The sequence below is a fragment of the Callithrix jacchus genome, chromosome 16, assembly GCF_049354715.1.
Source record: "Callithrix jacchus isolate 240 chromosome 16, calJac240_pri, whole genome shotgun sequence".
Lineage (NCBI taxonomy): Eukaryota > Metazoa > Chordata > Mammalia > Primates > Cebidae > Callithrix > Callithrix jacchus.
In genome coordinates this window covers 62,732,088-62,744,625 of record NC_133517.1, presented here as the reverse complement: position 1 = coordinate 62,744,625, position 12,538 = coordinate 62,732,088, and the positions used below count along the sequence as shown (strand labels likewise).

Genomic DNA, 12,538 nt, shown 5'->3' with positions numbered 1-12,538 from the left:
TTGGGAGGTCAAGGCAGGTGTATCACCTGAGGTCAGGAGTTTGAGACCAGCCTGGTGAACATGGAGAAACTCCATCTCTACTAAAAACGTAAAACTTAGCCAGGCATGGAGGCAGGTACCTGTAACCCCAGCTACTCAGGAGGCTGAGGCAGAAGGATCACTTGAACCTGGGAGGTGGAGGTTGCAGTGAGTCAAGATCACACCACTGCACTCTAGCCTAGGAGAGCAAAACTGCATCTCAAAAAAAAAAAAAATATATATATATATATATATATGCACAGACACACACAGGTAGTGTCATATATCCATCAGCTATTTCATGTAAAAGAATAGGGAGATGGAAGTTTCTAGTATTATAAAATATTTGGTGACTCCTATAAATACAAAAAGATCAGCAGCATCCCAGGATACTCCCTTAGGACATTTCCCACTGTCTTAATCTCAAAAGAAAGGTGAGAACAGAACTCTAATTCTTTGGGAGATGGAAATAGTGGGTGCCTATGTCAGTTTATGTCTTTTCTATGTGTACAGAAGTTAAAGAAATACAAAACAGAAAGTGGGCAGAGCTAGCACGGGTTTTGGAGCAGCAGCCTGCATGCGTGTGGCTTCATGGGCCTCCCCCACGTTCAGGATGGCATTGCTGCGAGCTGGAGGGGAAGGCACACACCCAGCAGAGGAGCTAGGTGAGGGGACGAAGAAGACAAACTGCTCCCGGAACCATTACGCCAGCAGGAGCGGCACAGCAGGACTGCGGTACCGCGGCAGGAGCAGCAGGAGCAGCAGCCCTCGCAGCTACCCTGTTCTCCCCTAACCATTAACCACAACTCCTGGGCACTAAGTAGGTCTCATCCCCTGGAATTAGTGGGTGATGAAATGGAGAGCCCCACCAATGCACCAGCTCTATGCTCTGATTCAGACTGTGACATCAGGCTGCCCTCAGCATGGACTTGCCAAGGGTCTTGGCTTGTCCTTTCCCGCTTGGTGCAGTCACCTGGAATAGCTTCATGTGCAGTTAAAACCACACTTATGATGGGTTTCTTCGCCCCAGAAAGCTGTCCGGACTCCTTTCCTGAGATCTTCTGGACTTTCTCTGTTTTCTGTGACCGTGGTCTTTTCGGGGCCTTTTCTCGATCATCTTCCTTACACTTCTTTTCTAGTTCAAGGTCAGACTCGTTACCTAGGGAGCAAATACCAAGACGCATAAGGTACCCTTTTATATCAGTGGCAGAGTTGGAGGGTAAACATGACTCTTCATGGGACAGTGAAGGAAATACAGCTCTGTGGTCTGCAATGCCATGCAGACCACTGAGTCCTGCAGGTACCACAGCGGCACTGCACTCCTTCACTCAATTCAGTACAGATTCACTGCTACCCACCACAGGCCATCGCCTAGGCCCTGGGCACACACTGTTGGGTGAAACAGAAATGAATTCTTGTCTTGGAGAAGCAAGAAATGGATTCTTGCTTCACGAGGCCAAGCAGACTTCAGAATCATTAATAAACAACACTGCAGAGAACACAACGTCTCCAAGATGTATATTCCAAGAAATAGACCATTCACTTATTCTACTTACACTTATCAGCCACTGTCTGTGTACCAGGTCTGGTGGACAAAAAGTGTGATAAGGTGCAGACCCTGCCCTCGAGGGCCCTGCAGTGCAAGGGGAGAGACAGACATGCAAACAGCACATGCAATCCAGGGCAATCTGCTATGCACCAAATGAAATGAGAAACGACCTGAGATAGTTACAGGAAAGGATGGTAGATTCTCCACTTCATGGGGAGGTAAACCCTCGGTGCACATAAAGAGCAAGGATGTGCAAGCAATGGTCAGGAAACACAGGCAAGGGCATGGAGGCAAAGGAGTGGATGTGGTGGAAATGGTGTTTCAATCTAGGCATAGACAGCAGAGCCAAGGTGTAAACCAGCGCCCAAGCACCCTGTATGGTGACCACTTCATCAGGAAGCAAGGAGACAGAAATTAAACCAGGGGAGGGTATCAGAGTTAGGTCCCAGAGTGCCCTGAATGGCCATGAGACGTCCGGAAACTTCCTTTGGGGAACCAGGCATGAAACATCGATGTGCCTGAAGACCAGTCAGGCCTGAGGAGTAGGAGAAGCTGGAAGGAAAGGAAGCTCAAGTTCCCGCAGACGACCAGCCTGCTGGTGGGAAGACAGTCATGTCTACCGATGGCTCACAGTGAGACTAGAAATCTAGATTTCCTACATGAAATCCTCTGATTTTTCAAGGCTGACTCTAGTCTACAGTTTCTTAAAACAATGGAAGAGCAAAGGGAAACGATGCCTGGTTTCCTGCCTGCTGGAAACCTCTGGAAGGCCATCATGGAGAGCCACAGGTGTCCAAGCCGGGAACAGCTGGATTATATTTGTGCCGCTGCTGCAGAGAGCAAACTGAATGAGTTCAAAAATGTTGAAATACACTGAAGAGGGAATGTGTCAGCCACAGAAAGAACGGCAGCTAGTTCCACATGGCTACCCTTGGCATCAGCCTGAGGGCTAAGAAAAGCTTCGACAACCAACTGAAGAACAAAGGAGCCATCTTGGATGCACAGTGAGACTCCTAAGTGAGGAGGAAATATAGGGAAGGCAGGAAAAGGAGGTTTCTCTTTCTTAGAAACAGAGCCACAAAACCTGAAATAACCTGCCCGAAAATCACTTCCTCAGAACATATGACAAATGCACAGGGAACAATTCCACATAAGCCTTTCTCAGCCGTGAGTGTGGAAATGGATGAAGGGAGGTGGGATGTGGAGGTGCAAGGCGGCGGACTGGTAAGTGCCGCCAGGTGGGGTTATCGGGGAGGTGAGATAGGATATGCACCTATGCAGTAATATGACAGAAACAGGAGCAACCGAAGGGAGACAGCCAGAGGTCATTCGGTCAGTCCGTTTTCCGTGATTCGACTGCCTGAAGCCAGTTCCCCAAGTAAAGGTACCAAGAAACACCTGAAGGGAAAACATAAAATGGAGAAGTATTCTTTCTTAGGGAGGCAGGCTGGTTAAAGGAACGCTCCCTCAAGAAGAGGCAAGAAAAAACTTGGCTAATGGCAGACTGGTCAAAATAAACATTCTAATTTTCTAGGTTCTATGAAGTTTTTTTGGGTGTTTATCCCATAATCCAGGTGCCTGGACCATTTTTAAGACCTAGTGAAACAGTTTTATGGAAGTTCTTTAATTCACTGGAAAAGGTCCTTAATCATATAACTAGAATCAGCATTAAATATAACATTGAACTGAAAAGCACGAATAGATGAGATCATGAGTCAGACGGATCTGCGCATCGCTCTCTCAGGCTAGAGGGAAGAAGTCAAGACCATCAGACACGTCCCTCCCTTGAAGAACAGGATGACTCTGCAAAGCTGCAGAATGGGGAAACAGGTGATCTCAATGTCGCTGGCAGCGCCGACGTTTTGTAGGCTTGATTTGCAACATGCCTAACAGCAGTTTTTGTCTTATTTTACTATTTAGTGCCTATAAAAACATTTCAAAAGGTCTACAAATTGCCTGAGTCACAGAAGTTCTTTTTGTGGCCCACATACTGGGTGATACACACGCATAAATAACTATAGCAGAATATACTGAATGCTATAAAAAGGTAGAAACAACAGATTACAGAATTCTTTGCTTTAAAATGATGTTTTACTTCACACCGCAATTCACCATGGGATACAATTCAATATGTGGGTGATATGCCAGGAATAGATGTGTTCACATTAAAAAAAAGACCTGAGAATTAGACCTTGCCAGAAGCTGAACCCAGGTTAACAGCATGAATCAACAGAAACCAAATTACGTTCACCTGCACTAACAAGAAGCGGCTGAAGAGACCGCCAGGCTCTGCACCAGATCGACCGCGTCTGGACTCTGCTTTCGGCATCGCATGTTAAGAACACATGACAGAACTGGGTGCCCGGATGTGGGTTAAGGTCTGGCGCCAGGCCAGTTTACAAACCAGTAGAGACCTGAGTTGGCCTTGGTGGAGAAGAAAAGACTGGACAAGAACCTCATCTCTCCCCTCACCATTCCCACAGCTCTGATTTGAGTTTCCTTCCCTGCGGCTGCTTTGGGATGTACACTGTTGGTATCCAGCCTGCCCATTCCCAACACCTGTCCCTCCTCGAGGGTCATGCCACCTCCCACTCCAGGAACTCGGAATGCAGCTCCGTCCTGACATCCAGGGTTACAGGACCCAAGCCTGGCCAATGGGGTCTGAAAAGAAGGGTCCAGGGTCTTCCAGAAGTGGTTTCCTTCCTCGTGAAGAAAGTACCACCTCTCTTCCTCGGCTGAGTGTTGCTATATCCACTGCCAGAACTGAGGCAACCATGTAGCAGCGAGGAGAGGCCGACTGAAAGACCATGATAATGCCTCAAGCATCACAGAGAGGTGGATCCTGGGGCTTTCCTGGCACAGATGTGCCCCTGAACCTGCCCTGGAACCACTGTGCCTGGGCATGTTTTTACACGAGAGAACATTCTCAATATTGAACTCATTTTCAACCAGTGCCTCTGCTAACAGTATCTTGACTAACACTCTCCAAACCATCCTCCACCTAGACCCTAGAGTGAACTGTTTTAAAATCGAAATCTAATCCTCTCACTTGCCTGCTTAAAACCCTCCATTGGCTCCTTCCCATCTCCGTTAGGAAAAAGTGCTAGGTAAAATCCTCCAAGATTTGCCATACAGCCTTTCCCACTATCCCTGTACCATCAAGGCCATGACTTGCAAGCACATGCCCTCACCTACTTACCTCCCACCCCTCTGGGCTCCATCAATGCTGAACTACAAGTTGACCAACACCTGGTGCTGTTCACAGCCCCTGGACCTTTGCACACAGCCATGCACTGCACAACGTTCTGATCCATACACCCCTGCTCGTCTGAATGATAAACCAAAAGGCAGCTCAGATCTCCCTCCTCTGTGATACTCTGTGCCCTTCACCTTATTTCCTCCATCCTCCTTACACAAACACAGCACCAAACCAACGTTTGGACCTCCCACACTGCTTGCAATTATCTGTTGATATGCCTTATCCATACTGTGACCTCCTGGAGGTTGGGCCCATCCATGTCTTCTTGTGATTTTATGAAGCCTAATATGGGCCTCCGGAGTATGAAGGGCTGGAGCCAGACAATGAAGACTTGCTCTGTCGTGTTCAAAAAGATGAAGCTAGGACCAATGGGTAGATGTCCCCCACAACAGATTTCAGACCAGTGAAAGGAACTCTCAGCAGTTAGAGCTGTCCAAGGAAAGGGTGTTTTTCAGACATGCTTCTGAGGAGGGTTTTCCAGGAAGTCACAGATACCACTGAAAATGCTGTGGAAAAGACTCTGAACCACAGAAGTCAGACCAAACAATGTATAAACCTGTAAATTCTAAGGCCCTCACATACAAAGAGGTGGAACTGTTACATACGAAAGAAGAGAGGAGTAAGGAGGTTGCAGGGAGAAAAGAAGGAGTGAAAAATATGAGAGACAGAAAAAAAAACCCTGGAAGAGACAAAACAGTAGGGGACAGAACGCCACACACCTATGACCCATTGGACCACACCAGCCTCAGGTCCACACGGAGTGCAGGCTCTGGTCCTCCCCTCGGCAAGGGACAGCGGGACTCTCCTCATGTCCCATGGCCCATAAGGCTAAGGTGGAAGCAGTGCTCTGGACACTGTACAGGCAGACAATTCTGGGAGTCACCATGGCAGCATCTTTTTGAGATAGAATCTCACTTAGTTGTCCAGGCTGCCAGGCTGGAGTGCAATGGCACAATCTCGGCTCACTGCAACCTCTACCTCCCAGGTTCAAGTGATTCTCGTGCCTCAGCCTCCCAAGTAGCTGGGATTACAGGTGCACACCATCCCACACAGCTAATTTTTTACTTTTTTAGTAGAGATGGGGTTTCACCATGTTAGCCAGACCGGTCTCAAACTTCTGACCTCAAATGATCCACCCAACCTTGGCCTCCCAAAGTGCTAAGATTACAAGTGTGAGCTACTGTGCCTGGTCCATGGTAGCTTCCTGAGAATCAAATTCCTACTACATATAGCAGGGACCCCACTAACAAGCCCTTGGCATTGCTCCTTCCCTGTCACACTCTTCTCCCTCCCTAGCTCCTGCTTCCTGGGACTACCACTCAAGTAAACTACCTGCAGCCAAAGCTGCTTCCAGGGGCAACCTCAATTCTCTGGGACCCTCATGCAACACGGATCCACAGCCCGTGCACATTGCATTCTATTCTTGAGAGCTTCAGAAGCTTCCACACCAAGTTTTCCAACTGATTCAGGAACCATGGTGCTAGGCACTGCACTGAATAGCCTTGGAAATGGCCCTTGGAGATGAACTTAACTGATCCCTCAAGGCCTGGAGCACTGCGGAAAGAACAGGAGTCCCTCAGAAAAAGAACAGGCCTACTCACTCAGAGGCAAATGCCAGGTGCTTTTAGGGAGTAGCAAACAACTCCTGGTAAAACACCCAGTATGTGGGGGTTGGGAGGTGAAGCAGGAGAAGAACTGGCATGGAGACCCAGATGCCATCCAGAGACTCTGGCCTACGAAAGCAGATGCTTTATGCAGAGAAAGATCAGGTTCTCAATTGCACTCCTGCATGTGCCATGCTCCTCACAGCCCTGAACCCAGCTCTCTCACAGCCGCTCAACTGCATGCTTCTCATCCCCAGCATGAGGTCTGGTGTGTGGCAGGGGCTCAATACTTCTTTGCAGAAAGCAAGGAGGGTACGGGGTAAAAGAGAAGACATTTTAACAACAGCCTCATTAGTAATTTTCTGCCCACTTCCTTTTAGATACCAAAGTCCTCATTCCCACTTGACCGGGTTGTTCACCTATTTCCCCATATCCTCACTTGACCCACCTCTGTACTTTTCAAAGTTGTCTTTTCTCCACTGAAATGCCTCGGGGACCCAAGCTAGAAGTCATACTGAGGATGCTTTTCTGAGGGCTTGGCATTTCTCATCTTCAGCTCACATGTATCATGGACTCAATAGGCGTTTTTCAATAGTCTCTTTCTTCCTCTGAATTACTGACTTTATAAACTTTTCTCTTTTTCCTGCCTACGCTCCCCTCCAGCTTCCTCTCCTTTTACAAATTCCATAGCTGTGGACGGGTGTGGGTTCTCCCTCTTGCGCATGGCGGCTGCATTGCGTCATACTGTGAGCTCACTACAAACCAGCTGGCCTGGGCAGCTCAGGGGCTGGTTAATGAAACCACTGCAGAGAGGCTGTGGGCATGCAGCATTCTGGAGTCAGAGAGGCTGGGGTAGCACACAATTTAACCACTTGCAATGGAACTCTGGACAACTGATTACTCTCCCTAACATCACTCCTAAAAAATAAAATATAAATAAGAACCTCAAAAGATTGCTGGAGGAAGAAACAACGTAATTACTAGGAAAATCCCGGGAACATATTAAACATCCCATCAATGTCCATCTTCTCTGCCTTCTGAAAACATATCTGGGACACCAACCCAAAGACTCTCTCAACCACACATCACAGCTACTCACACTGCCAGCTCTTGCCGGTCACCTTGATGGGCACCAAATTTAGAAATCCTAAGAACCAGATGAAATTAAGTTAGTAGTCAGAGGCAATCTAGGGGAGAGCCTCCTACATCTGGTGGCTCCAGATGGCCATGAGAGTGTCCCATGCACCCACACAACCAGAGCAGAAACCATGGCTGTCCAGAGACAGTGATGCAAGGAAACCCCTACCTCCACATTCTCCCAAGGAACAAAGTCCTCCTCCTATGTCGCAAGTACTTCAGTTCGTTGAATTCAAAATATCTTGTTTTACATTTAGCTTTGCTTTTAAGACTCTTATCACCTACCATGCAAATTAAATAAATATACAACATAATGTACCAGCTAGTATTATCAAAAGCAACTAAGATTAGAAATTTCTTCCAAGAACTGAAGAGAAGGAAACATTTCCAAATTCATCTTAAGAGGCCAGCATTACACCTGATACATTATACCTGATACTCTAAAAGGACCCTACAAAAGAAGAAAACTAAAAGCCAGTATCCCCAATGAAAATAGATGTAAAAATCCTCAACAAAATAGCAGAAAACTGAATTCAATGGCACAGGAAAAATGATGACAACCTGTGATCAAGTGGGATTTATCTCTGGTATGCAAAGACAGTTCAACATATGCAAATCAGTAAATGTGATACAACATATTATCAGAATAAGGTATAAAAAGCACATGATAATTTTGATAGATGAAATGCCGCATGTTCTCACTCATAGGCGGATGTTGAACAATGAGAACACATGGACACAGGGAGGGGAGCACTACACACTGGGGTCTGTTGGGGGGAATAGGGGAGGGACAGCAGGGGGTGGAGAGTTGGGGAGAGATAGCATGGGGAGAAATGCCAGATATAGGTGAAGGGGAGGAAAGCAGCAAATCACACTGCCGTGTGTACCTATGCAACTATCTTGCATGTTCTTCACATGTACCCCAAAACCTAAAATGCAATTTAAAAAAAGCATCTGACATATTCAACATCCTTTCATAAAAAGCTCTCAACAAACTAGAAATAGAATGAAATTACCTCAAAAAAATAAAGATCATGTAAGAAAACCTCACAAAAAAAAAAAAAAGAGAGAGAAATTTCTGGCCAGGTGCGGTGGCTCACGCCTGTAATCCTAGAACTTTGGGAGGCTGAGGCAGGTGGATAATGAGGTCAGGAGTGCAAGACCAGACTGGCCAACAAGGTGGAACCCGTCTCTACTAAAAATACAAAAATTAGCCAGGCGTGGTGGCATGCACATGTAATCCCAGCTACTCGGGAAGCTGAGGCAGGAAAATCACTTGAAACCAGTATGTGAAGGTTGCAGTGAGTCGAGACCATGCCATTACACTCCAGCCTGGGCAACAGAGCAAGACTCTGTCTCAAAAAAGAAAAGAAGATTAGAAATTTATTGGGCAATGATATTAGCAACATGCTAAGAACCATGACAGAAAGTCCGGGTTCTAACGTAGATTCAGCCACCCCAAGCCTTTAGGGACAGATGGGATGGTGGGGGTCCTCTGTACAATTTCCAATCATCAGGCAGTTATCACCCAGCCATCTCAAAGGAATGCTGTCTACAACACTACCTGTGAATCACTCTTTAAATAGAGACTTCACCACTACAAAACAGTTTGTATGGTGACCTGCTTAGAAACAAGCTGCCCTGCCCAACCCGCACTGCACATGCACAAGAGCCCTCCAAGTTGCCATAAACCATGGCCTTGATTCACTAAATTGCAGTTAGTTTCAACCACGGTTACTGACATGGTTTGGCTGTGTCCCCACCCAAATCTCAACTTGAATTGTATCTCTCAGAATTCCCATACATTGTGGGAGGGACCCAGGGGAAGGTAACTGGATCATGGGGGCTGGTCTTTCCTGTGCTATTCTCAGGATAGTAAATAAGTCTCACAAGATCTGGTGGGTTTATCAGGAGTTTCCATTTTTGCTTCTTCCTCATTTTTCTCTTGCTGCCACTGTGTAAGAAGTGCCTTTTGCTTCCCACCATGATTCTGAGACCTCCCCGGCCATGTGGAACTTTAAGTCCAATTAAACCTCTTTTTCTTCCCAGTCTTGGCTATGTCTTTATCAGCAGTGTGAAAACAAACTAATACAGTTACCATGAGCAAATTCATTGCTATGAGTTTTACAGGAAACACGAACAGAGAAGGACACTTTGCAGATACCCACACTCCTGCTCCAGAGACACTCGTCATCTTGTGCAATTGTGACAACAGAAGAGAGGTGTAGCACGGGGTGGGGTGTGAGTGTCTGCCGGCTTCCTACCCCAAACTGTCTTGGTATATGGGGTGTTTGCTCCAGAATGAGGCAGGCAGTCACACCCCTGGTTTCCGGTCTCTATAAGTGACTGTGATTTATTTAGTAAGTCCCCACTGCCAGCACCACTGGTTCTTCGGTGGCTGGGAGAGGAGACAGCCTCAAGAACTCACAGGGAATTTCCCAGCCAAGTCCTGGCTCCCAGCCCGCACTCCCCACCCACAGGATCCCAGGACAGGTGGGCTCTTTGAGCACACTGTGGGATACTCACTCCTGACCGAAAGCCCCATCCTCCCTGCCTGGCGCTGCTGGAACCTGAGGCGAATTCAACAGGCTCTGTGCACTTTTACTTGCAGAAGAGTGGCGGGCTGTGACTAGGAAGGGCCAGGTCAACTTCAGGTTGGATTTTAAGTCTGCCTCGTCAGTTCCTATGCTTGCTTGCTGGTTACCCTCCCCTCAGTTTGGTAAAGTATTCATACCAAGTGTGTCTCCTCCGAAAATAGAATTTCTATCTCCAACACAAAGTTCAGCAATTATTCCCTACTACTAAATAAAACATTCTCTTCATGAGATGGTTTTCTTTTCTCACTTTCCCGTTTTCAAATTTTCTTAAGTGTCCATATTCAAACAAAATACCATTTCTGCACAGAAGAAATCAATTTTACTTGGAAATTATGTGCACACTACAGCATTTATTTGCTCTTTACTAGCCACAGTTCATTCAGCAGATACGGAGTGTTCAGCACTGTTCTAGCATTTGTAATACCTTAGTGTACAAAACAGAGAGAGAGCCCTGCCCACTGGAGTTTACTCACTAGTGGGGAAAGAGACAATCAGTTTAAAACATAATAAATAACTACATTACACAGTATGTTAGAAGGTAATCATTTTACCTGAGTATGGTAGAATGTAGGCCTTTGGGAAGTCGGAAAAGTTTGTGTTGTTAATTACGGATGCTCCTCAACTTACGATGAGAGTTACATTCCAATAAAGCCATCCTATGCCAAAAATGGCGTTAAGTCAAAAATGCACTTAAAACACCTAACCTGCCAAATATCATTGCTTAGCCTATCCTACCTTAAATGGGCTCAGAACACTTATGTTAGCCTATATTTAGACAAAATCATTTAACACAAAGCCTGTTTAATAATAAAAAAATTACAAATTTTATAGCAATACAAAAAATAAATAAAAATAAAAGATCAACATTTATAATTCAAAGTACAGTTTCTACTATGCATGTCACTTTCGCACCACAGTAAAGCTGAAAAACCGGAAGTCAAAAAGTCAGACCATTGCAATCGCAGACCCCCTGCCACTGGGATCTAGTGCTCTAAGTTCTGATCTAGCAAACCATCTCACACAAACAGTCTCTACTGATGAGGACAGTTATTGTGAGTGGCTTGTTTATGAATTGGTTTACTTGTTTCTTGTCTGTCTTCCCTAGTTGGGTGTGACTTCAGTAAGGCCTGGTAGGACTTAGCCTATTTCACTGGAAGTCTTCCACAGTGCCCAAAACATCACAGACATTCAGTAAAGTGGGGAAAGAGAGGAAGGACCTCCAACCTCACAAAGTGGTACAGTCATCCAGTCATTAAACAAATAGCAAGGGAAGGCCTCTTGCCAGTCACTCAGGACGCTGCACATGCCGCCAACTTTCTCAGTCTCCACCATCCTAGTGAGGCAGGACTGCTCCCAAGTCCCTTATAAAGATAAGGAGTCCACAGCTCAGTGAGGAGAAGAGGAGACTGAGCCTGGACACTGTCCCCATGAGTGGCACACCCAGCATCCCATCAAAGTCCAGCAGACTGCAAGGTGAGGGCTTCCCATGACCCCTCCTGCCTTTGATGCTGTGCAGGAGCAGAAGTTTAGACAGAGAACTGAGAGGAACCAACTGAATAGCTGACTCCACAATGGGACGGTCAAATGGCAAAGTGTTATACGTGTTAAGGTGGTGGGGAGGACAGAGGGGCCCGCCTGGTGGACCTGTAAGTAGTTTCCATGAACGTCACTTTTGCTTTTGCCCCAGGCAGCACTGTTAGACTTACAGGCAGCTCAGGCACTGCAGCACTCAACAATGCTCCGTTCCTCCTCGCCCACCTCTCTCTGATGGGGGGAGTAGGGGATGGGGGGCTTGGGACCAGCTGTGCTGAAGGCTGAGGTAGACAAAGGAAGACTGGCATTGGCTCTGTGCCCCTTCAGCCAAGTGCTGACACATAGCAAGAGGTCATTTGCTCCTAATCACTCCAGGCAGATGAAAGGCCCCACTCCAGCCCCAGAAGGCACGCTGCACAGTCAACTGCGCAGATGGCTCCCGGGTGTGACAGACTGCTGCTCCGGCCTGGCATCCAGGCCCAGGCTTTTAAAGTCCCCTGTTGGATTGTCAATGGCGTGCCCAGCTCTTCCAGCTCTGTGTTGATTCTCTGTGCTATGAAGAGGCAATTATTGGGAATTGAAGAAAGCCAGAGTTCTGTTCAACAAGTAAATGTCTATCTCCCTTGCACTGAGATAGACTGAACCTTCTGGCAATAAACACGGCTGCTAAAAGTCATCCTTCTGAGATGACAGGATAGAGCAGGGTCAGAGACCTTCAGCTGAAATCCAAGCCCCCTGGCTGATGCTGATGGGAAATTTTGGATAATTTACTAACCCTTGTTTCAAAGAAAACCTAGTTGAGTCCCTGCGCCTAGGCAGGGTACTTGACAAAGAATAGCTG

At 46.8% G+C, this 12,538-nt stretch overlaps 1 protein-coding gene across 8 annotated transcripts in view; it reads right to left on the bottom strand.

Moving 5' to 3' along the window:
* ZFAT (zinc finger and AT-hook domain containing) overlaps positions 1–12,538 on the bottom strand; it is a 220,046-nt gene that overhangs the window by 131,835 nt on the left and 75,673 nt on the right. For all 8 annotated transcript variants that reach the window (XR_013528095.1, XR_013528094.1, XM_035277375.3 and 5 more), the window contains one exon: positions 992–1,177. Coding sequence is in view for 6 of the 8 variants with exons in the window: in XM_035277375.3 (XP_035133266.1) it covers positions 992–1,177 (186 nt within the window). In the remaining 2 variants the exon portion in view is untranslated. The remainder of the gene's footprint in view (positions 1–991; positions 1,178–12,538) is intronic.